This window comes from Leucoraja erinacea, chromosome 23, assembly GCF_028641065.1.
Source record: "Leucoraja erinacea ecotype New England chromosome 23, Leri_hhj_1, whole genome shotgun sequence".
Taxonomy (NCBI): domain Eukaryota; kingdom Metazoa; phylum Chordata; class Chondrichthyes; order Rajiformes; family Rajidae; genus Leucoraja; species Leucoraja erinaceus.
The window spans coordinates 27,752,501-27,779,468 of NC_073399.1; the positions used below are offsets into that span (position 1 = coordinate 27,752,501).

The window sequence follows — 26,968 nt, forward strand, 5'->3', positions numbered from 1 at the left end:
CAGAATCCCTGGAGAATGTGGATAGGTGATGTTTCGGGTCAGAACCCTTCTTCAGACCCGAACTGAAATGTCCCCTCTCCATGATGTTCAAGCATGCTGCCTGACCCGCTAAGTTACTCCAGCATTTTGTGTCTTTCCTTAGTAAACCAGCATCTGCAATTCTTTGTTTCTACAATTTTTTCCCAATCCTATGGGACAGTTGTGTAGTTTCACATAAAACAATGGAAGTTAACTAACAAATGTGTGGACAGATATATTGGTAGGAAGGGGTCAGAAGGCTGTGAGCCAAATGCAGACAAAATGGGACTATGTTGCTAGGGACTAGGTGGGCGAAGGGCCAGTTTCTGTGCTGTATAACTAGTTAGATAGAGCTAGAGTTAGATAGAGCTCTCGGGGCTAGCAGAATCAATTTTACTGCCTGTGCCACGCGACAGTGAGAGTAGGAATGGAGTGAGGTGGAGGATAAATGCGTGGATGAGGGACTGGTGCAGTGGGTATGGATTCAAGTTTCTGGATCATTGGGACCTCTTTTGGGGAAGGTGCGACCTGTACAGAAAGGACGGGTTGCACTTGAACTCAAGGGGGACCAATATCCTGGCGGGGAGATTTGCAAAGGCTACTGGGGAGACTTTAAACTAGTATGGTTGGGGGGAGGGACTCAAATTGGGAAAGCTAGCAGTCAGTGTGTGAAGCAGGGGGCAGAGAATGGTAGCACTCTGACCCAAAATGTAGGGGAGAGAGAAGAAAAAGAAAATAATCAGAGAATAAGAGAGGGTGGGTTTCTTAAATGTGTATATTTTAATGCTAGGAGCATTGTAAGAAAAATGGATGAACTTAGAGCCTGGATTGACACCTGGAAGTATGATGTTGTGGCGATCAGTGAAACGTGGTTGCAGGAGGGCTGTGATTGGAAATTAAATATTCCAGGATTTCGTTGCTTCAGGTGTGATAGAATTGGAGGGGCAAGAGGTGGAGGTGTTGCATTGCTTATCAGGGAAGATATTACAGCAGTGCTTTGGCAGGATAGATTAGAGGGCTCGTCTAGGGAGGCTATTTCGGTGGAACTGAGAAATGGGAAAGGGGTAGCAACACTTATAGGGGTGTATTATAGACCGCCAAATGGGGAGCGAGAATTGGAAGAACAAATATGTAAGGAGATTGCAGATATTAGTAGTAAGCACAAGGTAGTGATTGTGGGAGATTTCAATTTTCCACACATAGACTGGGAAACACATTCTGTAAATGGGCTGGATGGTTTGGAGTTTGTAAAATGTGTGCAGGATAGTTTTTTGCAACAATACATAGAAGTACCTACTAGAGAAGGGGCAGTGCTGGACCTCCTGTTAGGAAATGAGATGGGTCAGGTGGCAGAGGTATGCGTTGGGGAACAGTTCGGGTCCAGTGATCACAATACCATTAGTTTCAATATAATTATGGAGAGGGACAAAACTGGACCTAGGGTTGAGATTTTTGATTGGAGAAAGGCTAACTTTGAGGAGATGCGAAAGGATTTAAAAGGAGTAAATTGGGACAGTTTGTTTTATGGGAAAGATGTGGAAGAGAAATGGCGTACATTTAAAGGTGAAATTTTAAGAGTACAGAATCTTTATGTCCCTGTTCGGTTGAAAGGAAATCGTAAAAATTGTAAAGAGCCATGGTTTTCAAGGGAAATTGGACACTTGGTTCGGAAAAAGAGGGAGATCTACAATAATTATAGGCAGCATGGAGTAAATGAGGTGCTTGAGGAGTATAAAGAATGTAAAAAGAATCTTAAGAAAGAAATTAGAAAAGCTAAAAGAAGATATGAGGTTGCTTTGGCAAGTAAGGTAAAAGTAAATCCGAAGGGTTTCTACCGCTATATTAATAGCAAAAGGATAACGAGGGATAAAATTGGTCCATTAGAGAGTCAGAGTGGACAAATATCTGCAGAGCCAAAAGAGATGGGGGAGATATTGAACAGTTTCTTTTCTTCGGTATTCACCAAGGAGAAGGATATTGAATTATGTGAGGTAAGGGAAACAAGTAGAGTAGCTATGGAAACTATGAGGATCAAAGAAGAGGAAGTACTGACACTTTTGAGAAATATAAAAGTGGATAAGTCTCCAGGTCCGGACAGGATATTCCCTAGGACATTGAGGGAAGTTAGTGTAGAAATAGCAGGGGCTATGGCAGAAATATTTCAAATGTCATTAGAAACGGGAATAGTGCCGGAGGATTGGCGTACTGCGCATATTGTTCCATTGTTTAAAAAGGGGTCTAAGAGTAAACCTAGCAATTATAGACCTGTTAGTTTGACGTCAGTGGTGGGCAAATTAATGGAAAGAATACTTAGAGATAATATATATAAGCATCTGGATAAACAGGGTCTGATTAGGAACAGTCAACATGGATTTGTGCCTGGAAGGGTCTTGTTTAACTAATCTTCTTGAATTTTTTGAAGATGTTACACGGGAAATTGATGAGGGTAACGCAGTGGATGTTGTGTATATGGACTTCAGTAAGGCCTTTGACAAGGTTCCTCATGGAAGGTTGGTTAAGAAGGTTCAATGGTTGGGTATTAATGGTGGAGTAGCAAGATGGATTCAACAGTGGCTGAATGGGAGATGCCAGAGAGTAATGGTGGATGGTTGTTTGTCAGGTTGGAGGCCTGTGACGAGTGGGGTGCCACAGGGATCTGTGTTGGGTCCACTGTTGTTTGTCATGTACATCAATGATCTGGATGATGGTGTGGTAAATTGGATTAGTAAGTATGCAGATGATACTAAGATAGGTGGGGTTGCGGGTAATGAAGTAGAGTTTCAAAGTCTACAGAGAGATTTATGCCAGTTGGAAGAGTGGGCTGAAAGATGGCAGATGGAGTTTAATGCTGATAAGTGTGAGGTGCTACATCTTGGCAGGACAAATCAAAATAGGACGTACATGGTAAATGGTAGGGAATTGAAGAATGTAGGTGAACAGAGCGATCTGGGAATAACTGTGCACAGTTCCCTGAAAGTGGAATCTCATGTAGATAGGGTGGTAAAGAAAGCTTTTGGTGTGCTGGCCTTTATAAATCAGAGCATTGAGTATAGAAGTTGGGATGTAATGTTAAAATTGTACAAGGCATTGGTGAGGCCAATTCTGGAGTATGGTGTACAGTTTTGGTCGCCTAATTATAGGAAGGATATCAACAAAATAGAGAGAGTACAGAGGAGATTTACTAGAATGTTGCCTGGGTTTCAGCAACTAAGTTACAGAGAAAGGTTGAACAAGTTAGGGCTTTATTCTTTGGAGCGCAGAAGGTTAAGGGGGGACTTGATAGAGGTTTTTAAAATGATGAGAGGGATAGACAGAGTTGACGTGGAAAAGCTTTTCCCACTGAGAGTAGGGAAGATTCAAACAAGGGGACATGACATGAGAATTAAGGGACTGAAGTTTAGGGGTAACATGAGGGGGAACTTCTTTACTCAGAGAGTGGTAGCTGTGTGGAATGAGCTTCCAGTGAAGGTGGTGGAGGCAGGTTCGTTTTTATCATTTAAAAATAAATTGGATAGTTATATGGATGGGAAGGGAATGGAGGGTTATGGTCTGAGCGCAGGCATATGGGACTAGGGGAGATTATGTGTTCGGCACGGACTAGAAGGGTCGAGATGGCCTGTTTCCGTGCTGAAATTGTTATATGGTTATATGATATGGGGAGAAGGCAGGCACGGGTTACTGATTGTGGATGATCAGCCTTGATCACAATGAATGGCGGTGTAGGCTCGAAGGGCCAAATGGCCTCCTCCTGCACCTATTTTCTATATTTCTATGTAACTCTATCACTCTAAGACCGGATTGAATTTGATCTCTTATTGAGATACTGATGTCTTTGAACCTAGATCTAAGACCACGTAACTCAGCAGACATCAGAATTGGAACGGGGGAACTTTTCGAATCCAAATGCTTCAGCTGCTCATTGATGAAATTTGGTGTCAAACAGTCTTACAAATGCATCCTTCCCAAGGCATCTGATTTACAGATGATGGAACAGGTAACCCCTTCTCCATATGAAGCCACTCGCCCATGATGGTGCAGCTACAACATTCAATCACTCCTTTGTATATCCAGAGTTTCCAATTCATTATACCTGTAGTTGTTTTTAAAACTATGCTAATTTCCCCAACTTTCTCAAGTCAAGTCAACTTTGTCACATACACATACAAGATGTGCAGTGAAATGAAAATGGCAATGCCTGTGGATTGTTCAAAAACTACAGAACAGAATCAGTATTTACATGTTTGAAAATTTTTTTTTTACAAAAGACACAACACAACAGTAAATTACACAAAAAAGCTGGAGAAACTCAGCGGGTACAGCAGCATCTATGGAGCCCTGAAGAAGGGTTTCGGCCCGAAACGTTGCCTATTTCCTTCCTGAAGAAGGGTTTCGGCCCGAAACGTTGCCTATTTCCTTCCTGAAGAAGGGTTTCGGCCCGAAACGTTGCCTATTTCCTTCCTGAAGAAGGGTTTCGGCCCGAAACGTTGCCTATTTCCTTCGCTCCATAGATGCTGCTGCACCCGCTGAGTTTCTCCAGCTTTTTTGTGTAACCTTCGATTCTCCAGCATCTGCAGTTCCCTCTTAAACACAAACAGTAAATTAGTCCCTGGTGAGATAAGAGTTTACAGTCCTGATGGCCTGTGGGAAGAAACTCTGTCTCATCCTCTCTGTTTTCACAGCATGACAGCGGAGGCGTTTGCCTGACCGTAGCAGCTGGAACAGTCCACTGCTGGGGTGGTAGAGGTCCCCCATAATGTTGCTGGCTCTGGATCTGCACCTGCTGGTGTACAGGTCCTGCAGGGGGGTGAGTGTAGTTCCCATAGTGCGTTCGGCTGAACGCACTACTCTCAATAGTCAATAGTCAATTTAATTGTCATTTGGACCCCTGGAGGTCCAAACGAAATGCCGTTTCTGCAGCCATACATTACAAACAAATAGACCCCAGACACAACATAATTTACATTTTACATAAACATCCATCACATTGCTGTGATGGAAGGCCAAAAAAAACTTATCTCTCCACTGCACTCTCTCCCCCCCGATGTCAGAGTCAAAGTCAAAGCCCCCGGCTGGCGATGGCGATTGTCCCGCGGCCATTAAAGCCACGCCGGGTGATGCGAGGTCGCACACCGGGTCTTGGTGTTAGAGCCCCTGGCGTGCGCTCGCAGAGTCCCGCGGCCATTCCAAGCCGCGCGGGGTGGTGATGTTAGGCCCCGCTCCAGGAGCTCTTCGACCCCGCAACTCGGGCGGGAGAAGTCGCCGTTGCAGGAGCCCTGAAAAGCGGTCTCCCTCCCGGGACCCGCGGGCTCCCGGTGCCGCCGTCCGCAGACCCGCAATTGCAGCCTCCGCATCAGCAGCAGCAGCGGCAGCAGCGGCAGCAGCAGCAGCAGCGCTCCACCACCACCCCACCCGCTCTGGAATCGGCCAGCTCCGCGACGGTGAGGTGAGTCGGCACCAGAGTCCCCGGCTTCTTCTGTTGGAGGCCGCTCCTCATTGCAGCCCCAACGACAACTGAGACCCGACAAGAAAAGGTCGGGTCTCCAGTGCAGGGAGAGATTTAAAAGTTTCCCCCTCCCTCCCACCCCACCCCCACCCCCCCCACCCCACACACACCCCCAAAAAAAATAACAAAAAACTACATATAAACATAGACAAAAAAAATTATAAAAACGCGGACAGGCTGCAGAGGCCGCTGCTGACGAGAGTCGCGCCGTCTACTCTCTGCAGAGCCTTCCTGTCCTGGGCAGAGCTGTTCCCAAACCAGTTTGTGATGTTGCCGGACAAGATGCTTTCTACAGTCCCAGAGTAGAAGCACTGAAGGATCCTCAGAGAGACTCTGAATTCTCAGAGGAAATTTTTCATTTCCATTCTTCCGATGGGAAATCCTGCCCATTTGCGATACACAGTGGGAATCACAGGGAATGCTGCACATAGTCTTCTCATTTAAAAGGTGCGCTGCCAAATTTGAATAGAGATACCTTTGCTCCTTTGGAGCAGAATTCAGAAACAGTGCCTGGAAATCACCAATTTCAAACACTGCCAGATAAGACCATTTGCCACCACCTGTTGGCTACAGTGGTAACTACATCTGCGAAACTGCAACGATCAAGAGATTTAGAGACAGACACAAGAGACTGCAGATGCTGCCATCTTGTGCACAAAACAGTGCTGGAGGAACTCAGCCAGTCAGTGGAAGGAAATGGATAGACAACGTTTCGGTTTGGGATCTGTCTTCAGCCTGAAGTACAGAGTGGCCGTGCTCTCATTTCACTCCTACCATGTACCGAAAAGTGAAAAGTGGGACCTCCAAGTTCAAGAACAGCTACTTCTCAACAACCATCAGGCTTTGGAAAACCTCAGCAACTATGGACAGTGTCTTTGGTTGCACTATGGTTTCGGCACTATTATATTTACTACAATATTAATATATTGTATTTTTGCTTATCACCCATTATCCATCTGTTACTGTGTTTACAGGTCTGTAAAGCTGCAGCAAGTAAGAATTTCATCATTCCGTTTTCAGTACATATGACAATCAAACACTCTTGACTCTTTCTCTCTTGAATTAGTCATATAACAAAAACTACCTTCATTAACAAAATGGTCCCAGTGGAGCATTTACATTCAGCAAAATACTTGTTATATCGATTCTTTAAAGCATCGTCTAGCTGTTGAAAAATAACCTTTTTGCCAATCTTATTTTGCAGTTAATTGAGCATGACCTTATCTGTGATGTGTTCTCCTGTTGGGGTTTTCCCGTTATCAGTATTCTGGCCGTTTTCACTCCCTGATGAAATCTGCTGCATGGGAACTTGTTTAAAATGTTTCAGCTGTGCATATTGCAATTCCTGAAATCAAACATTTTATTTTGATCAGATGCGGTGAACGGATTATGTGTATAACTAAATGCCAAACTAGATTCAAATGCCAAACAGAGCATTTCCCCGAAGGAGGAACAATTAATTGCAAAGGTACTTGAGAAAGGTAATCATGGGATGACTAAAGGCTAAACAAAAACTACAGTAAGAAAGTAAACAAAACAATGTTTATAACTGCAAAGTACTAGGTGCTGGAGGAACTCAGCCAGTCAGGCAGCATCTGTGGAGGGAATAGTCAGGCAACGTTTCTTCAGACTCATGTCTAGCTTAATTCCACCATCTGCCGATCATCCCCACCTGTATCCACCCAGCACTTGCCAGGCTTTGTCCCACCCCATCTCTCTTTTCCAGCTTTCTCTCCTCTTCCTTCAATCAGCCCAAAGAAGGGTCCAGACTCACAACGTGTCCATTCCCTCCACAGATGCTGCTGACCCACTGACTTCTTCCATTACTTTGTGATTTGCTCAAGATTGCAGCCTCTAAAGTTTATAACTGAGCAGAATTTTAATAAAATATAATTTTATATTATATTATTATAATATAATAATACAGGATTTTGGAAAGGAAATTTTAGAATATGATATAATGCATACACAAAGAACATTATCACCTGGGTAGTGAGTTGGTACTGCAAACGTTCCAAAGCAGACAGCCGATTCTGTGCTTCCTCTGCCAGCTCTCTTGGTGACTGAGAAGGTAGGTCTGAAAGGCTCACTGTGACAGAGGGGCGGCAAGCTGTGAGACAGGGTCATGGTTATTGATGGTATGACAATATCTGGGAGTAGTAGATCACAATACATGCACAGCGGAGAAGAAGAGAAAGTATAATGCCAAGGGAAGTGGAGATTGGTTGTGGACTTCATGTCGTGTGTGGTGACTGAATTGCATATGCATTACTTTATTTTTAATTTAAAGAGCATTTGTAATGTGACTGGTGACGTACCTGGTAATCCAGGTTTAACCAGCTCTGCGCGGAGTCTGTTGCCGATCTCGATCAACTGCTGTTTGTCGCGGGACAGCTGACTGATGTAACGGGCAGCCTGCTTTAGTTTGGCTTGTAAAACCAATACGGTCGGGTTTTGCCATTGCAAAGGGTTGTTATTCGATTTTGAATGAATCAGCTGTTTCCGCAGTTGAAGAATTTCTCCTTGAAGCTCCTTGACAAGTTCATCCTGGAATGAGGAGCAACGAGCAAGGAATCACCACACACTTCCTGAAGATACTGTGCCCTCCATAATGTTTGGGACAAAGACCCATCATTTATTTATTTGCCTCTGTACTCCACAATTTGAGATTTGCAATAGAAAAAAATCACGTGTTTAAAGTGCACATTGTCAGATACAAAAATAAAGGCCATTTTTATACATTTTGATTTCACCATGTAGAAATTACAGCAGTGTTTATGCATGGTCCTCCCATTTCAGGGCACCATAATGTGATGCTCTGCCAGGCCTGTATTGCAGCCATCTTTAGCTTATGCTTGTTTTGGGGGCTAGTCCCCTTCAGTTTTCTCTTCAGCATAAAAAAGGCATGCTCAATTGGGTTCACGTCGGGTGATTGACTTGGCCACTCAAGAATTGACCATTTTTGAGCTTTAAAAAACGCTTTCGTAGGAAGTATGTTTGGGATCATTGTCTTGCTGTAGAATGAACCGCCGGCCAAAGAGTTTTGAGGCATTTAGACTGGGTATTGAGTAATGAGGAAGGGTTAGTTAGCAGTCTTGTTGTGCGTGGCCCCTTGAGCAAGAGTGACCATAATATGGTTGAGTTCTTCATTAGGATGGAGAGTGACATTGTTAATTCAGAAACAATGTTTCTGAACTTAAAGAAAGGTAACTTTGAGGGTATGAGACGTGAATTGGCCAAGATTGACTGGCAATTAATTCTAAAAGGGTTGACGGTGGATATGCAATGGAAGTCATTTAAAGGCTGCATGGAAGAACTACAAAAATTGTTCATTCCAGTCAGAGACCAGCAGAGGAGGACAAAAGGCTTAATTAGGAAAGGAAAATGGATTATGAAAGAAAACTGGCAGGGAACATAAAAACTGACTGCAAAAGTTTTTATAGATATGTGAAAAGAAAGAGATTAGTTAAAACAAATGTAGGTCCCTTGCAGTCAGATTCAGGTGAATTGATCATGGGGAACAAGGATATGGCGGACCAATTGAATAACTACTTTGGTTCCGTCTTCACAAAGGAAGACATAAATAATCTGCCGGAAATAGCAGGGGACCGCGGGTCAAAGGAGTTGGAGGAATTGAGTGAAATCCAGGTTAGTCGGGAAGTGGTGTTGGGTAAATTGAATGGATTAAAGGCCGATAAATCCCCAGGGCCAGATAGGCTGCATCCCAGAGTACTTAAGGAAGTAGCTCCAGAAATAGTGGATGCATTAGTAATAATCTTTCAAAACTCTTTAGATTCTGGAGTAGTTCCAGAGGATTGGCGGGTAGCAAACGTAACCCCACTTTTTAAGAAGGGAGGGAGAGAGAAAACGGGGAATTACAGACCAGTTAGTCTAACATCGGTAGTGGGGAAACTGCTAGAGTCAGTTATTAAAGATAGGATAGCAGCACATTTGGCAAGTGGTGAAATCATTGGACAAAGTCAGCATGGATTTACGAAAGGTAAATCATGTCTGACGAATCTTATAGAATTTTTCGAGGATGTAACTAGTAGCGTGGATAGGGGAGAACCAGTGGATGTGGTGTATCTGGACTTCCAGAAGGCTTTCGACAAGGTCCCACATAAGAGATTAGTATACAAACTTAAAGCACACGGCATTGGGGGTTCAGTATTGATGTGGATAGAGAACTGGCTGGCAAACAGGAAGCAAAGAGTAGGAGTAAACGGGTCCTTTTCACAATGGCAGGCAGTGACTAGTGGGGTACCGCAAGGCTCAGTGCTGGGACCCCAGCTATTTACAATATATATTAATGATCTGGATGAGGGAATTGAAGGCAATATCTCCAAGTTTGCGGATGACACTAAGCTGGGGGGCAGTGTTAGCTGAGAGGAGGATGCTAGGAGACTGCAAGGTGACTTGGATAGGCTGGGTGAGTGGGCAAATGTTTGGCAGATGCAGTATAATGTGGATAAATGTGAGGTTATCCATTTTGGTGGCAAAAAGGGAAAGCCTATTATCTAAATGATGGCCGATTGGGAAAGGGGAAGATGCAGCGAGACCTGGGTGTCATGGTACACCAGTCATTGAAGGTAGGCATGCAGGTGCAGCAGGCAGTAAAGAAAGCGAATGGTATGTTGGCTTTCATAGCAAAAGGATTTGAGTATAGGAGCAGGGAGGTTCTACTGCAGTTGTACAGGGTCTTGGTGAGACCACACCTGAAGTATTGCGTACAGTTTTGGTCTCGAAATCTGAGGAAGGACATTATTGCCATAGAGGGAGTGCAGAGAAGGTTCACCAGACTGATTCCTGGGATGTCAGGACTGTCTTATGAAGAAAGACTGGATAGACTTGGTTTATACTCTCTAGCATTTAGGAGATTGAGAGAGGATCTTATAGAAACTTACAAAATTCTTAAGGGGTTGGACAGGCTAGATGCAGGAAGATTGCTCACGATGTAGGGGAAGTCCAGGACAAGGGGTCACAGCTTAAGGATAAGGGGGAAATCCTTTAAAAACCGAGATGAGAAGAACTTTTTTCACACAGAGAGTGGTGAATCTCTGGAACTCTCTGCCACAGAGGGTAGTTGAGGCCAGTTCATTGGCTATATTTAAGAGGGAGTTAGATGTGGCCCTTGTGGCTAAGGGGATCAGAGGGTTAGGAGAGAAGGCAGGTATGGGATACTGAGTTAGATGATCAGCCATGATCATATTGAATGGCGGTGCAGGCTCGAAGGGCCGAATGGCCTACTCCTGCACCTAATTTCTATGTTTCTATTTGTTTGAACTGATAGAATGTGTCTATACACTTCAGAATTCATTATGCTACTACCATCAGCAGTTGTATCATCAATGAAGATAAATGAGCCAGTACATTCAGCAGCCGTACATGCCCAAGCCTTAACATCCCCACCACCGTGTTTCACAGATGAGGTGGTATGCTTTGGATCTTGGGCAGTTTCTTCTCTCCTCCATACTTTGCTCTTGCCATCACTCTGATATGTTAATCTTCGTCTCATCTGTCCATAAGTCCTTTTTCCAGAACTGTGGTCGCTCTTTTAAGTACTTCTTGACAAACTGTAACCTGGCCATCCTATTTTTGCGGCTAACCAGTGGTTTGCATCTTGCAGTGTAGCCTCTGTATTTCTGTTCATGAAGTCTTTTGCAGACAGTGGTCATTGACAAATCCACACCTAACTCCTGAAGAGTGTTTCTGATCTGTCGGACAGGTGTTTGGGGACTTTTCTTTATTTTAGAGCTAATTATTCTGTCATCAGCTGTGGAGGTCTTCCTTGGCCTGCCAGTCCCTTTGCAATTAGTAAGCTCACCAGTGCTCCTTTTCTTCTTAATGATGTTCCAAACAGTTGACTTTGGTAAGCCTAAGGTTTGGCTGATGTCTCTAACAGTTGTATTCTTGTTTCTCAGTCTCATAATGGCTTCTTTGACTTTCATTGGCACAACTTTGGTCCTCATGTTGATAAACGGCAATAAAAGTTTCCAAAGGTAATGGAAAGACTGGAGGAAAGACTAGGTGCTGAGAGCTCTCTTATACCTGCATTAAGGAGGCAATTAAACACACATGAGCAATTATATTCGGTAGGCGGCGCGACTCTGGCCAGCAGCGGCCTCTGCAGCCTGTCCGCGTTTTTATTATTTTTTGTCTGTGTTTTTATGTAGTTTTTGTTATTTTATGGTTGCCCTGTGTGTGTGGGGGGGGGTGGGGGGGGGGGGGGGGGGGTGGGGAAACTTTTGAATCTCTCCCTGCACTGGAGACCCGACCTTTTCTCGTCGGGTCTCAGTTGTCGTTGGGGCCGCAACGAGGAGCGGCCTCCAACGGGAAGAAGCCGGGGACTCTGGTGCCGACTCACCTCGCCGTCGCGGAGCTGGCCGAGACCGGAGCGGTGGAGGAGCGCTGCCGCTGCCGCTGCTGCTGCCGATGCCGCTGCTGAGTCGGGGGCTGCTGCTGCGGGTCTGCGGACGGCGGCACCGGGAGCCCGCGGGTCCCTGGAGGCAGACCGCTTTTCGGGGCTCCTGCAACGGCGACTTCTCCCGCCCGAGTTGCGGGGTTGAAGAGCTCCTGGAGCGGGGCCTACATCACTGCCCCGCGCGGCTTGGAATGGCCGCGGGACTTTGCGAGCGCACGCCGGGGGCTCTAACACCAAGACCCGGTGTGCGACATTGCATCACCCGGCGTGGCTTTAATGGCCGCGGGACAATCGCCATCGCCAGCCGGGGGCTTTGACTTTGACTCTGACATCGGGGGGGGGGGGGGGGGGGGGGGGGGGGAGTGCAGTGGAGAGATAAGTTTTTTTGGCCTTCAATCACAGCTATGTGATGGATGTTTATGTAAAATGTAAATTATGTTGTGTCTGGGGTCTATTTGTGTGTAATGTATGGCTGCAGAAACGGCATTTCATTTGGACCTCCAGGGGTCCAAATGACAAATAAATAGACTATTGACTATTGACAAACACCCATGAAGCCATGTGTCCCAAACATTATGGTGCCCTGAAACGGGGGACTATGTATAAACACAGCTGTAATTTCTACATGGTGAAACCAAAATGTATAAAAATGGTCTTTAATGAAATCTGACAAAGTGTACTTCAACCACATGTGATTTTTTTCTATTGCAAATCTCAAATTGTGGAGTACAGAGGCAAGTAAATAAATGATGGGTCTTTGTCCCAAACATTGTGGAGGGCACTGTAACTCTATTAGCAGTTGATAGAACAAGACTAGTCACACACTTCACCCAAAGACAGGCACAACAATGCTGGAGTAACTCAGCAGGTCAGGCAGCATTCCTGGAGAAAATGGATAGGTGACGTTTCAAAAGGAAACCAAAAGGTATCCACCCGATACCTTTGACTGGACATGGATGCTTCCACCTTCTGTTTAGCACTCATGTTGGGCCCTGATGTAACTAAGGATGAGTTTTTTTCTTGAAGCCACTTCCTCTCATTAGTTGTTTCATTATCCACCACCATTCATGATTGAATGTGGCAGAGCTTTGACCAGATCCACGTGTTGTGACATTGCTAACTCAGTCTACTGCATGGTATACATTTCCTAGATGACATGCATGTAGCTCTATGTTTCAGATTCACAGGCTGGCACCTTGTTTCTAGGTATTCCCACTGTCCTCCGCCCTCCCCACAAACTAGGGCCCTGATAATCAGGAATAGTGGCAGTGTGGCGTCAGCTGATACACAGACCACTTATGGTCGAACCCTCGTCAGTAGTTTCGAAGGCTGTCAGATGACGTCAGGGGCTAAGGGGAGTGTCCTGCTACATAAGCATATCTCACCTTGAGATCACCCCAGTCAACAGGTAGCTGAGCTCAAGCCAACACCCTCGCTCAGCTACAGCAGCAATGAAAATTATGTTAGTGGACCAAACTTGCATGTAACAGCTGAATAAAGCAACTGTTTATTCATCACGTTTGATGCCGCTACAGCAGGATTTAGTCATAGAGAGTCACACAGCATGGAAACAGGTCCTTCAGCCCAACTTGCCCATGCCGAACAAGATATCCCTCTAAACTTTTCCTATCCATGTACCTATCCAAATGACTTTTAAATGTTGTTATAGTACCTGCCTCAGCTACCTCCTCTGGAAGCTAGTTCCATATACCCACTACCATCTGTGTGAAAAAATTGCCCCTCAGGTTCCTATTCAATCTTTCCCCTGTCTATTTAAACCTATCTCCTCTGGTTCTTGATTTCCCTAGTCTGGGTAAAAAATACTGTGCTTCTACCCTATCATATACACCTCTATAAGATCATCCCACCTCATAATCTTGTACATCTCGATAAGATCAGCCCACATTCTCCAAGGGATAAAGTGCAACTACATTTAACCAATGTAGTTAACACAAAAGCCCATGGGTTCTCAAGGCCATATCAAGCCTGGCATGTTGAAATTGCGTTATTGTACATTCTGAAGGTACAGAGAATTCATCCTCTTACAATGATGTGCCTCTACTCACCAAAACATCAAGACTGTTGAAGTAAATAATCTGTGTGCAGATGACAAGGGCATATTGAGAGGGAAAAGCTCTACTTTTTCAACCGTGTGTTAATTTATAGCGGTGAAATAACCATGTACCTGTTCGACAACCACTGGGACATGGCCACTCATCAAGTCCAGCTTCAGAGCCGATACCTGCAAAAATGATTCAATTTTTAAAATGTACTCTTCGTTTTATCCTTCCAGATTTCAGAAAAGAAATGTGGCAAGCAAACCTCGTTTTCTTTTGCTTTCAAGTGGCATAACGTGCCGTGGTTCAACATCCTTGAGGAAACAAATCATGGTCAATTTCCACTCAAGACAAGAAACTTGCCCAGAGGGGAACTGCTCATGCAGTTGAACCACAGAGGAGTCACACGATTCATAAAACAAAATTTTAAATGCCTAGAGAAAAATATATTTACTCTGGGGATTATCCAAAGCAGTGGGTAACAAACTTACCTCATTGCCTAAAGCAACAGTTTCCAGGTTTTGCTGAAGGTTACCCTTGAAGTACTCATCTGCCTCTCTGCGTGTTTCCGTCAATTGTAACTCCAATTCAGCAATTCGTTCATTTAGTCTTAACATCTCGGACCCGGTCCTCTGTTGCTGACTGGTTAATTCATATCGTAGTTGGTCGATTTCAACTTGCTTCTGACGTGTCTGTGGAGGAGGAGGGACATAACATGTCCACGTTTAAATGGGAACATTTTAGAATTCCTCTTGTGGAACATCTGGTACTGAAGAAGCCCAGCGGCTCCTTGCCAGGCCCACTGCGTTTCTTCAGCGCTTTGTGTTTTGCTCAAGATTTCCACATCTGCAGTTCCTTGTTTAATTTGTTAGTTTTAGTTCAGAGATACAGCACGGAAACAGGCCCCCTTCGGCCCACCGAGACCGCGCAAACCAGCGATTCCCGTACATTAGCCCTATCCTACACATTGTCCTGTACGTATATCTTTGGAATGTGGGAGGGAACCCGAGAGCCCAGGGAAAAATCTATGCGATCACGGCGAGAATGGACAAACTCCGTACAGACAGCACCTGTAGTCAGGATCGAACCTGGGTCTCTGGTGCTGTAAGGCAGCAACTCTACCACTGCGCCACCCCATTTTCTTTGCATCTGAATGGCAATAGAAACAAGAGTACACCAGTTGGTGCTTTTTCCTGGTCTATCATTCAGGAAGGTGAACTCTGCATCAGTGGAGTTCCTTAATGTCTAAAATATTCTTGGCTTAATTATATTTAATGAAAGAGCCCCACACCTTCTTTGGTGGAGGAAATTTAAGAAGTCACTCTGTGGGTGAAGAAATACTGCTGAATGGGTGGAGCAGAGACGAGAAACTAAATGGCCTAGCTATTTCATACATTCTGGGTGAGTCATAGAGTGATACAGCGTGGAAACGGGCCCTTTGGCCCTGTAGAAGAAAAAGTAAAATCTCCAGATGTTTAAATAAGGAAACGACAGGGTGTGCGGCTGTGGCATTTTCGTATAATTGTATCTAACAAAAAGTAGTTGTTTACTGCATTGTATAACTGTCGGCTAAATCTGCTGCAAAGACAGAGAACTGGTGAGCAGTTAACAGCTGCCATCTCTCCATGATATCATGCAATAATGCCTCTTGAAGTGAAACTCAAGGTCTCTGTTTTTCCTGTAATTTTCTTCTGTCAATTTCCTCGACAAGCCTAAATTGCCCACACCGGCCAACATGTCCCAGCTACACTAAACTCATCTCCTCGCGTTTGGTCCATATCCCTCCAAACCTGTCCTATCCATATACCTGTCTGTTTCTTAAATGTTGGGACAGTCCCAGCCTCAACTACCTCCTCTGGCAGCTTGTTCCATACACCCACCACCCTGAGGGAAGGAGAAATTAATCAACCAATTGTTGGCGCAGCGGTAGAGTTGCAGCCTTACAGCGCCAGAGACCCGAGTTCGATCCTGATTACGGGTGATGTCTTTACGAAGTTTGTACATTGTTCCCTTGACCTGCGTGGGTTTTCTTCCAGGTACTCCGATCTTAAGTTCAAGTTTACATTTGTTGTCACTGTACCAACTGGTTGGGTTGCCATACAGCCATACAAAATAAAAAGAACACAACACACGATAAAATTTAATATGAACATCCCCACACAGCGGAATCAACGTTTCCCACTGTGGGGAAGGCAATAAAAGTTCAGTCATCTGCTTCCATGTTCATCCGTGGTCGGGGCCTATTAAGGTCTCCGCAATCGCCGCAACAGCGGCCTGATGTTTCAGGCCTTCTCGCCGGTTGATGGAACTCCGGCGTCAGAAGAACACTCTCAGCGTCTTGGAGTTCCGAATCGCCGCTTCCTACCGGAGACCGCAACTCCCGAAGTCCACAGGCCGAGCTGGGTGGAGCTCCACACGGCAATCCTCAGCGAAGGATCCCAGGGCTCGGCGTTGTTAAAGTCAGCGACGCCCGCAGCTGTAAGCGCCGCAGACCACAGCTCCACGGTGTTGAAGTCGGCAGTCTCAGCACTCCGGAGCTCCAACACGGTGACCTCGGAAAGGCATTGCACGGTTCCGCGATGGTACTTCAGTGCTGCGCCGCTGCAGAAGCTGAAGCTCTGGCCGGTCTTCGGCAGGAAAGGCCGCGCCAATCCAAATGGTAGGCCGCAAGGAGGGGCGAAGATGTGACTTGGAGGACAGATGCATTTCTCGACCAGGTAGTGACTAAGAAAACAGTTTCCCCCTTCCCCCCTCCCATCCCCCACATAAAAAGAGCAAAAGACCTCCAAAACAAAACTTTATGACGGACTAAAAATAAAAAAAAGGATGAAAGAACAAACAGTTGTAGGCGGGGCAGCCATACTCAACGGCGCCACCCACTGGAATTCCTCCAAAGACGTACTGGTTTGTAGGCAAATTAGCTTGGTAAAATTGTAAAATTGTTCCTGGTGTGGGCAGCATAGTGTTAGTGTACGGAGCGATCGCTGGTCTCTCGGTGGGCCGAAGGGCCTGTTTCCTCACTGTATCTCTAAAACTAAAACAAAGATCTTATTAATACGTTATGCTGGAAATATAATCAGCTAAGGACAGTGTCACACTGAGATCTTACATCTGCGTGGCCTGCCAACAAGGATGGGATTTACAGGAGGCTCTGCCTCAAACCGTAGCCAGCATCAAAGACCCACGTCACCTTGCACTCATATTGGGGTTAGTAAATGTTTTATTTTTTTGTTTATTATGTATTATCTAAGTGTATTATGTTACGGGCCAGTTATGCTGCTGCAAGTAATGCCCCTGTCCCACTTAGGAAACCTGAACGGAAACCTCTGGAGACCTTGCGCCCCACCCAAGGTTTCCGTGAGGTTCCCGGAGGTCACTCTCCCTAATGGTGGAAAGTAGTTTCCGCGTAGTCGAGGCTTCTTCTATGTTCCTGTGATTATTTCAAAATAACCAAAACCGGCCTCGACTAAAAATAGGTTGCCGTTTGGTCGAAGCCAGTGGAGTGGGGTCGCTGTTTACTTACAGGCAGTCAAAGGCAATCTCCTTCGCTGACTGGCCATTTTGATTGGCTCATTGGAGTTTTCAGCAAATGTCCGCTAACTTTATTAAACTTTTTAAAACTGTCTCCATTCCATCTCCCCCCCCCTCTTTCCCCTTCGCCACCTTCTCTGTCCTTCTCTCCCCCCCCCTCTAAAGGACTTACCGTGCTCTCTAAAGGACTTACCGTGCTCTGTGGCATCCATTTACCTCTAAAGGACTTCATGCTGTGTGGCATATATATACCTGTGTGTGTGTGCACAGTGTGTGTGTGTGGCAGTGTGTGTGCCCCCACCTTCTGTGTGTGTGTGTGTGTGTGTGTGTGTGTGTAAGTGTGTGTGTGTGTGTGTGTGTGTGTGTGTGTGTGTGGTCAGTATCAAAGATCCTGCAGGATCTTTGGTCAGTAGATGCAGCTCACGCTTCGGTCGAGGCTTTCCAGGCGAGTGACCAAAACCTCTGGCTACTCATGGAAACCTTGGGTGGGGCGCAAGGTCACCAGAGGTTTCCGTTCAGGTTTCCCAAGTGTGACAGGGGCATAAGAATTTCACCGTTTCATTGACGGTACAATTAAATACTCGTGACTCTTTTAATTTGACAATCATCAAGACTATGAAATGAATACTGGCCAATTGGCTTTGGAACTACACCCAAGTAAGTGTTGAAAGTGAAAGACAAATCGACTTTACCCAGGTGTGTGTTATCCAAATAATGGTAAAAAAATTGAGGAATAAAGATCAGAAATGTATTCGCTGTTGTTAAACCACAATGGACGTAGCAATTTCTGAAGTATCAACATGCACAATTGAAATTGGAAATAAGGTTGTTGCGTTCAATAATTCCCTGCCCCGCCAGAGGGTGCAGTGTTTACAACATTCACAAGCATACGCTTCAGAATCAGTGACCTACTGGGAACGCCAGATATGTAGGAATCATTCTTTCCATAAATACCCAGAAAATTGTGCTGTGATATTAAGAATTTCCGAGTTCTTGAAGGTCTTCCAAGTCCAACTATAATTACTATTTAACAAATTTTGTGACTCCAGAAAAGTAATTATCTAAGTGTGGATTCTTTATAAATTCAGGGATGTTTTTACTTGTTGTGATTTGGAGTTGTCAATAATTTTGAAACCATGACCCAGCTGATAGGAAATTCTATGAATATGTTTGTACATGGGTTCACTCCCATAAAACATGTCATTTATTCCAAAGGACATTACCTGTTGTGTGAGCTGTGTTACCATGGAATCTAAATGCACAATCCTGGCTTCATACTTCTTAGCCGTAGCAGCTATTGAGATCTTTTCAGCACGAAGGCCACCTAGTAGTAAGGCAAGGAAGTGACAGATAGATGAAATACTCTGCAAAACACCATCTACGCCTCTCATCATTCATATACTTCTAGGGCTGGTGAATCTGCATTGCACTCCCTCCATACCAGATCAGTGCAACAATGTGGACACGGTGCTCCAGGTCCTGCCTCACTGCAATAAAACATCTTGGCTCCTCTACTAAAAACCTCTTATAAAGAAGGTCAACACGCTATTTATCTGGTGGGGCTGCTGCCTCACAGTGCTAGAGACATGGTTCAATCTTGGCTTCAGGTGCTGTCGGTGTGGAATTTGCACCTTCTCCCAGTAGCTGCATGGGTTTCCTCTGGGTGCTCCGGTTTTCTCCCAGGTCCCAAAGACGTGCGGGCTTATGGGTTGATTGGCAGGTTTGTGGGTTGCCACTTGTGGTGTGTGATGAATGGATACAAGGATGGGGTGACATGGGGCTGGTGTGGGTGAGTGATCAATTGTCGTCGTGGACTTGGTAGACTGAGGGGCCCGTTTCCAGGATGTATTTTTCAATCCAAAACTAGAAGAAACAGTATTTTTTAAGGTACGTTGAAGAAACAACATATTGTTAAGGTACATTCATGCTGTTGTGGTCGCTGAGTGAAAGATATGAATATGTAATATTTGATGTGAATATATGATTCTGTTCCATTCTGTTTGTAGTTTGTTTGTTTGTTTTTTTTTGCACAATCCGCGAGCATTGCCACTTTTCATTTCACTGCACATCTTGTATGTGTAGGTGACGAATAAACTTGACTCGACTTGAATTGATTACGGCCTTAAATTCCACCATTAAGATTTTGAGTGAAAGTCATTATTAACACCTCAATAAGTATCAGAAGACAGAATGTCCGATCTTAAGAAATCAATTGCAGTTCTTCAAAAAGAGAACTATATCTTTATTTTTGAAGCAGATGTTTCAAGTGTGTAAAAGGGCAAATAATTGATAAAAAATATAATAATAATCATGGTGAAAATAATAATTCCTGGTAATTGGTTAACAATATCACAGAACATTACAGTGTGCTAATCTCTGGCTTACATCTAAAATATACTAATATACTTATTAATGCTACAATGTGAACCAGCAGAATGCAGCATTTTTGTCACTGAAAATTGAGAAAAACGCATGATTTATGACCTAAACAATAAGTGCTGGAGAAACTCAGCAGGTCAGGCAGCATCTGGGGAGGGAATGGACAGACGATGTTTTAGGTTAGGACCTTTCCTCGGACTCTCAGTCAGTCCATTCCCTTCACAGGTGCTGCCTGACCCACTGAGTTCCCCCAGTAGTTTGTCTTTTGCTCAAGATTCTAGCATCTGCAATTCCTTGTGTGTATTATACACAACCTAATGGGGAAGTAATTAAACTTTAGACTTTAGAGAGAATATTAGCACTGCTGCATCCCTCTGAACATTGGGTTCCACCTTGAATGTGCAAAGACGATGATTGATATATTTGCATGGCAACCACAGGTGAATCTTTGACCCAAATTTTCCAAAAACACAAATGTTCCCAACGTTAGAGCATTCTCACCTATAGTCTCGTTTAAAGTGCGTGTGTGGTTTTGGAGATAGGCATTGTCTGCAGTAACTGGGAGGCCTGAAGGCTGACTCTTGATCTTGCCTGAAGCTCTTGAAGTGTCCTCCAGTTGTTCTTCCAACTTTCTGCACTTCTGCTTCAGTTCATGAACTTCACCTTCCAGAGATTTTGTATATTCTGGAACAAAACACTTACATTTTAGTTTGCAAATACGCAGCAACTTCCCTTTTCAAAAGAATATTGCATCACTTTATGAAAATACTATAAAGAACCACAGAGTATGTTGAAAATGGTCAGGATGCAGCTGGGAAGAGAAGCAGAGTTAACGGATTTGGCCACTGATTTTTCTTAATAGTCATGATGAGGCATGACCCGAGTATCTCTAGTATTTTGTGTGTCCATTTTGCATTCATTTTGCTTAGGTTCAGGTTACTGTAAGATGTGAATGTGAGCTGTGCTTGTCGTAAAAGCCCCATGTTCAATACCGGATCCATACAGTTTTAAACAGATGAGAGAAAGAACGATTCAGTGGATTTCTGAAATTATAAAATGCCCGATATGACTTTGATTCCAGCTACGCTAGGCGGCACATAATCTGGCTTCTTCCATCATCGACAGGCAATGAAGACAATGAAGAGGATGGCTGATGTTTCCTTGCCCCAAAAGAGCTTCAGGAAATTTGCAACACCATCAGTCTGGTTAAAACCATTTAGATTCATAGAGCATGGAAGCAGGCCCTTCAGTCCAATTCATTCACACTACCAAAGATGCCCCATGCAAGCTAGCATCTCCTGCCTGGGTTTGGGCCATATCCCTCAAAACCTTTTGATATACCCGTCCAGTGACTTTTAAATGTTGTTATAGTACCTGCCTCAGCTACCTCCTCTGGAGCTTGTTTCATGTACTGTACCCACCACCCTCTGTGTAAAGTTGCTCCTTGGATTTCCACTAAATCTTTTCCCTCTCACCTTAAACTAATGTCCTCTAGTTCTCGATTCCCCTACCATGGGGAAAAAAAAGATCAGCCTATCTATTCCACTCATGATCACTCCTTTATAAGATCACTCCTTAACCTCCTGCACTCCAATGAATAAACTCCGAGCCTGCCCAACTTCAGACCAAGAACCTCAGACCAAGAATCAAAGTTGGTCTTTCCAATTAGTGCCATTGGGCCTATTAATTTAATTTGAAGACACTTTGATTTATTTTTCGCTATTGCAGGAAGAAAGGTTTAAATGATGTTTGATTACCTGGGGTTATGACAGCTTTAGGTGATTCTTTGGGGCTCCTGAGTGATCCCGAGTCATCAAGTAGTTTGCCTGTGGATTGACTGGCAGGGATTTGCTCGCTCAGGTTTTCCATCTCCTTCCTCATCTGGGTGATGACTGTTCGCAGGTTTAAGTTCTGCTGTTGGAGGTTCTGAATGATATCCGAGGGGAAACCATCATCATCTCTGTCTCGTCTCACAGGTTCTGCAACCTGATAATTGAAGACAAAAGGTGGTGATTGCAACATTAGATAACCCCAATACAGTTATTGCTTGAGCACAACACAAAGTGCTGGAGTAACTCAACAAGTCAGGCAGCATCTCCAGAGGACATGGATAGGCAACATTTTGGGTCAGTGAGGGGTGGGGCAAGGAGAGAGGGGAAAGAAAGCTTGAAAAGGGGTGGGTGCAGTCAAAAGCCGGGCAAATGATAGGTGGAATGTGTAGGAAGGAAATGCAGATGGTGGTTTAAACCAAAGATAGACACCAAAGGTGGATATTGGTGAGGAGGCAGATGGATGGACAAAAGCTACCTTTAAAAAGGTGCCTGATAAACTTACTTACACTTAGCTTTTGCACAAGCCGTTTTAAAAACTTGAATCGCTCCCCATTAAAGACCTGTGCCAGCAGCCTCTATCTGAAAGGATCTCTCACTTATACCCCACTGTGACCTTTGTATCTGCCAGTGCACTTTATTATCAGTGCACTAAGGCATTTGCGTCTTATCATACATCATAGTTACTGATGGTAACGTGACCCTTCTGATGCTTTTGCATCCGAGTCATAGGACAAAGGCTCAACTCACATTCCTGGACGAGCATATCATCTTCTGCACTAACATTTCAGTGCAGTAGCTCGGGGCTGGGGTTGGTGCAGGAACGCATGTGATAATTGCTCATTTCTAAGCTTCCCTCCAGTCTAGTTTCAGTAAAAACACTGAATCAAGCACTTGAAACTCAATTTTATTTTACCAAAAGCGTGTCACAGATCACACACTGTACCTATCCCACCGCGGGTTCGATCCTCGCGTCTGCCTGTTCAAGCCCTCTAGGCCTCGCTCAGACAGAGGCACTCCAGAAGTTTACGTGGTCCCAAACGCTCTTCCAGAAGATCGATGCTGAGCCTCGTGATCACAGACTTTTATGTCCCGGGACCTCGAGGGGCTGAACCACATGGTTGTGGTCTCTCAATAACCCAATTACAGATATCGATTAACCCCATACATAACAGGCATTTCCCTAACCCAATGATACAACAGTATTCAACAATACAATACATTGTATTCACAACGGACATCGAGATGAAGTCAACTTGGAAACATTTATCCTGATTAACAGAAAACACAGACAAGGCTCAACACCTCATCCAATCAACACTTGGCAAAGTCAGACTCTGCAACATTATTTACAACTATTTACAAGGTGTATGTCTGGTTTGCAGCCATCCAATTCATTTTATGCATTTTGCACCAGATTGACAGGGTTTGCAGAGATTCCCATTCTTTGCTTGTAAATTGTATCTAACTCCAGACACCCTGGCACGTCTTTGCAGCCTGTCCCAGCTCTGCAGAGAGTAATTCCAATTTGACTAAATCTCCCAGCAACCCTGAAACATAACCCCATTTTGAAGTCCTAGCTAGTCCAATTTAGCCAGGATTAACACAAGGAGCACTTAAGGGAGCGGCAGATCGTAAAGTCATCAGTCATCGAGGCAGAAGGCGGCCTTAGTCATTAATTAGCCACCCAGAAATGCGCTTTTGATTTATGAATAGCTTTGACATTCGGGACCGTCATAAAACAAAAGACTAACAGCAGCTGTCTGAATATTATGCATAATGAAATGTTTGGCATCTGAAACCAGCAGTGCGCGGAGAGAATTACATTTTCTTTGGCAAGATGGCAGCGTACTCAAAATGGCAAAAGTGTGTTATGTGGGTCTTGTTAATGACATCTGCTGATAAAAAGAGTAAATCAAATAAGGTGGGCAGCTCAGACGAGTTGCATCACGTGGTAGTGAAAACTGATTCAAAATGCAACCACCTTTGATGTTGTTTCCAAACATAGGATATGGTAAATAATGTTGCAATGACTGTTAAAGCCATGGTAATTCTGAGCTTCCGATGGCATGTGGCTTCAAAGATCCCTGGTGAGCTTTTCTTCTCAGAGGTGCTTCACATCTTCCACGTTCCACACACATTAAAATCCAGGTGTTCTCTCCAGTAAAAAAAAAAATTACGGGTGAAATAAGCTGCCTACCAAATGCTGCACGCAAAGACTGGGATTTAGGGATTTTGGCAAACCTGCACAGTAAAATTCCCAGATATATCTCAAATATTTCTTAGTTGCAAAGTGTTTAGTGACACAGGAACGCATGAGGCTGCAGAGAGTGGTGGATTCAGCCTGGTCCACCACAGGCACAGCCCTCCCCACCATCAAAAGCATCTACACCAGGCACGGTCTCAAGAAGGTGGCTTCTATCATCAAGGATCCCCACCATTAGGCTGGGCCCTCTTCTCACTGCTACCATCGGGCAGGAGGTGCAGAAGCCTGAAGTCCCACACCAGGTCCAGGAACAGCTTACATTCCTACAGCCATCAGGTTCTTCAACTGACCTGCACAACCCTAATCCTATATCAGTAACGGAACATGACGGATTATTTTTTGCACTAGCATGGAATTGTTTTCTAATTGTGTTTTGCACTAATGCCTTGTTTCTGCACAATAATTTACTTTTTCATAACTTGTATAATATAAGTTTCATGACTTGTCCGAGTCTATGTGTCTGTGATGCTGCTGCAAGCTAGATTTTCATAACTATCTAATAACCCTCCTCACCTGTGTCGGCCTATTACCTGCCAGGCATGGATCATGACAGAAGCCTCCCCGTGGCCATCCCCGGAAACGATGACACGATGCCCTCTGTGATGCATCGGGCGACCAATTCTGTCAACATGTTGGACGACGACAGAAGCCAACAGCGAGCTACACGTTGTCTGACACACGAATGAACGAACCTGCCAGGCATAATCCTGCCCTTCTTCTCTGCCAGCTTCCCCCTCCCGACTACAATCAGTCTGAAGAAGGGTCCCGACCCAAAACATTTTTATCATGGCTATCCCTCGAGGTCGAGGATGATGGTCTAGGTTCTGTTGTTTTTATGGACTCTCAGGTGGCTTACAAGTCCAATCCTGGCTTTGAAAGTTCTTCGGCATTCAGGACAGGTAATTCCAGGTGGCAGATCGGGCTTTGGTTGTTGCTGCCTCTCTTTCCGTTTTCTTCTCTTTTCTTCTAATTCTGCGCATCTGTTGGCTTCGAAGGTCACTGCTCCTTCTTGGATGATGGTTCGTCAGAGTTTCCGGTCCTTGGCATTGGTTTCCCAATTGTCGATGTCAATTTCACATTTCTTCATGCCGGCTGTTCAAGCATCATTGAATCTCTTCTTTTGTCCGTCCTATTTACGTTTGCATTCTTTAAGTTGGGAGTAGGAGGTTTGCTTTGGTAGACGCTCGATTTCCATCCGAACAACATGACCGACCCATCTTAGTTGGTGCTTGATTATGATGACGAATGCTTCGATGCTAGGTGTTTTTGCTTCATTCGGCATGATGACGTTGGTTCTTCTGTCTTCCCAGTTGATATTTAAGCTGCTTCGAAGACATCGTTGATAGAACTTTTCAAGTGTTTTCAGATGGCGTCGGTATGTTGTCCAGGTTTCAGATGCATACAGGAGCATTGGAATCATCACTGCTTTGTACACTAACAGTTTGATGTCTGTTCGGATGTCACGATTTTGAAAGACTCTCGTTCAAAGACGTCCAAAAGCTGTTCCAGCACACTTAATATGATGTTGGATCTCGTCATCAAGGTCGACAATTGGAGGAGAGGTGATTTCCAAGGTACGGAAAGTGATCCACATTTTCCAGGGTTGTTTTACAAGGTTGAATTGATGGTTCTTTCCGATTTATCTCAGTTGGTGACGATTGGTAGATAACCTGAGCCTTCTTGGAGTTGATGGTAAGTTCAAGTTTCGTGTATGCACTGTTGAAGGCAGTCAGGATCTGTCGCAGATGATTTTCTCAGAGAGCTGCAACACAGTTGTCGTCTGCTTATTGGAACTCGATGAGGGAGCTCATAGATGTCTTAGTTTTGGACTTGGGCAAGATTGAAAAGTCTGCCACCTGTTCTGTTCATTGTCGCAATGAAGATGGTGAACAGTGTTGGGGCAATCACGCAAGGATCTTCTCAACTAAAAGCTTGAGTCGATTGTTCATGATGCAGGCAAGTTCCTAACAGGGAAATTCCATGATTAGTTTCCGCAGTCAGATCGATCGCCTTTCCTTTTGTAGATGGTAACGATTGCCGAGTCTCTAAAGTCTCCTGGTACATCTTCAGATCTTGATGAGAAGTTGATGCAGTTGTAATGTAGCAGGTTACCTCCAATTTTGTCGACCTCGGCTGGTATTCCGTCAAGTCCAGCTGCCTTGTTGTTTTTCAAGGTTTTGATGGCTTCCTTGACTTCTTCAAGTGGTTGTATTCTGCTTAGGGAGTTATCCACACCTGTAGACAACTCCCTAAGCTTTGATCACCTTCCTGTCAAATGAGGCGGTTTGATTTAGATCTTCAAAGACTCTAGAATTGATGTCAGCATTGTTCTTCAAGATGGTTGACCCATCTTTGCTTTTGAGAGGGGCTTGACCACGAGTGGATGGACCAAAAATGGCTTTGGCTGCGTTGAAAAAGCCTTGGGCATCTACTACTTGTTGGATTTCCTGAGTTTTCTCCCTCCACCGTTGGTTTTTTAGGTTTCGGGTGCTCTCCTGGACTACAGCCTTGCATTCTTGATAGCACTTCCTTTTGGAAGCTGACTGTTAGTAATTTTGTAAGGAGATAAAAGTTTTTCTCTTTTCATCGATGAGTTGTTGGAGTTGTTTGTCATTATCATTGAACCAATCCTGATGGTTTTTTTACTTGAACCCAATTTCACCAAATACACTGGAGCATTTCAACAGCCAGCTGCTTGTGTCTCGCTTACTAACTAGTGCCCGAGCGAGAGAGAGAGAGTCTTTGTGTAGTACCATAATACCATGTAAAGGGTGGCATGCATATTTGTGTGGTGAAGTTATAAATGGCATGAATTAATAAGGGTTAATCTACAGAGTGTTCCATTGGCGTTGACCTTGCCAACTCCTTCCTTGCCGATTGTTCCGGTCCAGAACCTATGATCTTTCCCGACTCTGGCATTGAAGTCTCCTAAGAGAATGATCTTGTCATCATTGGGAACAGAGA

The 26,968-nt window shown here is 44.5% G+C and overlaps 1 protein-coding gene across 5 annotated transcripts in view; it reads right to left on the bottom strand.

Annotated features, from left to right (window-relative positions):
* The window catches only part of ccdc57 (coiled-coil domain containing 57), a 99,645-nt gene that overhangs the window by 14,717 nt on the left and 57,960 nt on the right, over positions 1–26,968 (bottom strand). For 4 of the 5 annotated variants that reach the window (XM_055654175.1, XM_055654178.1, XM_055654174.1 and 1 more), the window contains exons 11-18: positions 21,667–21,895; positions 20,411–20,593; positions 18,754–18,854; positions 14,491–14,691; positions 14,128–14,184; positions 7,840–8,068; positions 7,507–7,631; positions 6,741–6,866 (exon numbers count right to left, since the gene is read on the bottom strand). In XM_055654175.1, the coding sequence (XP_055510150.1) occupies positions 6,741–6,866; positions 7,507–7,631; positions 7,840–8,068; positions 14,128–14,184; positions 14,491–14,691; positions 18,754–18,854; positions 20,411–20,593; positions 21,667–21,895 (1,251 nt within the window). The remainder of the gene's footprint in view (positions 1–6,740; positions 6,867–7,506; positions 7,632–7,839; positions 8,069–14,127; positions 14,185–14,490; positions 14,692–18,753; positions 18,855–20,410; positions 20,594–21,666; positions 21,896–26,968) is intronic. The other variant, XM_055654176.1, reaches the window with a different exon arrangement.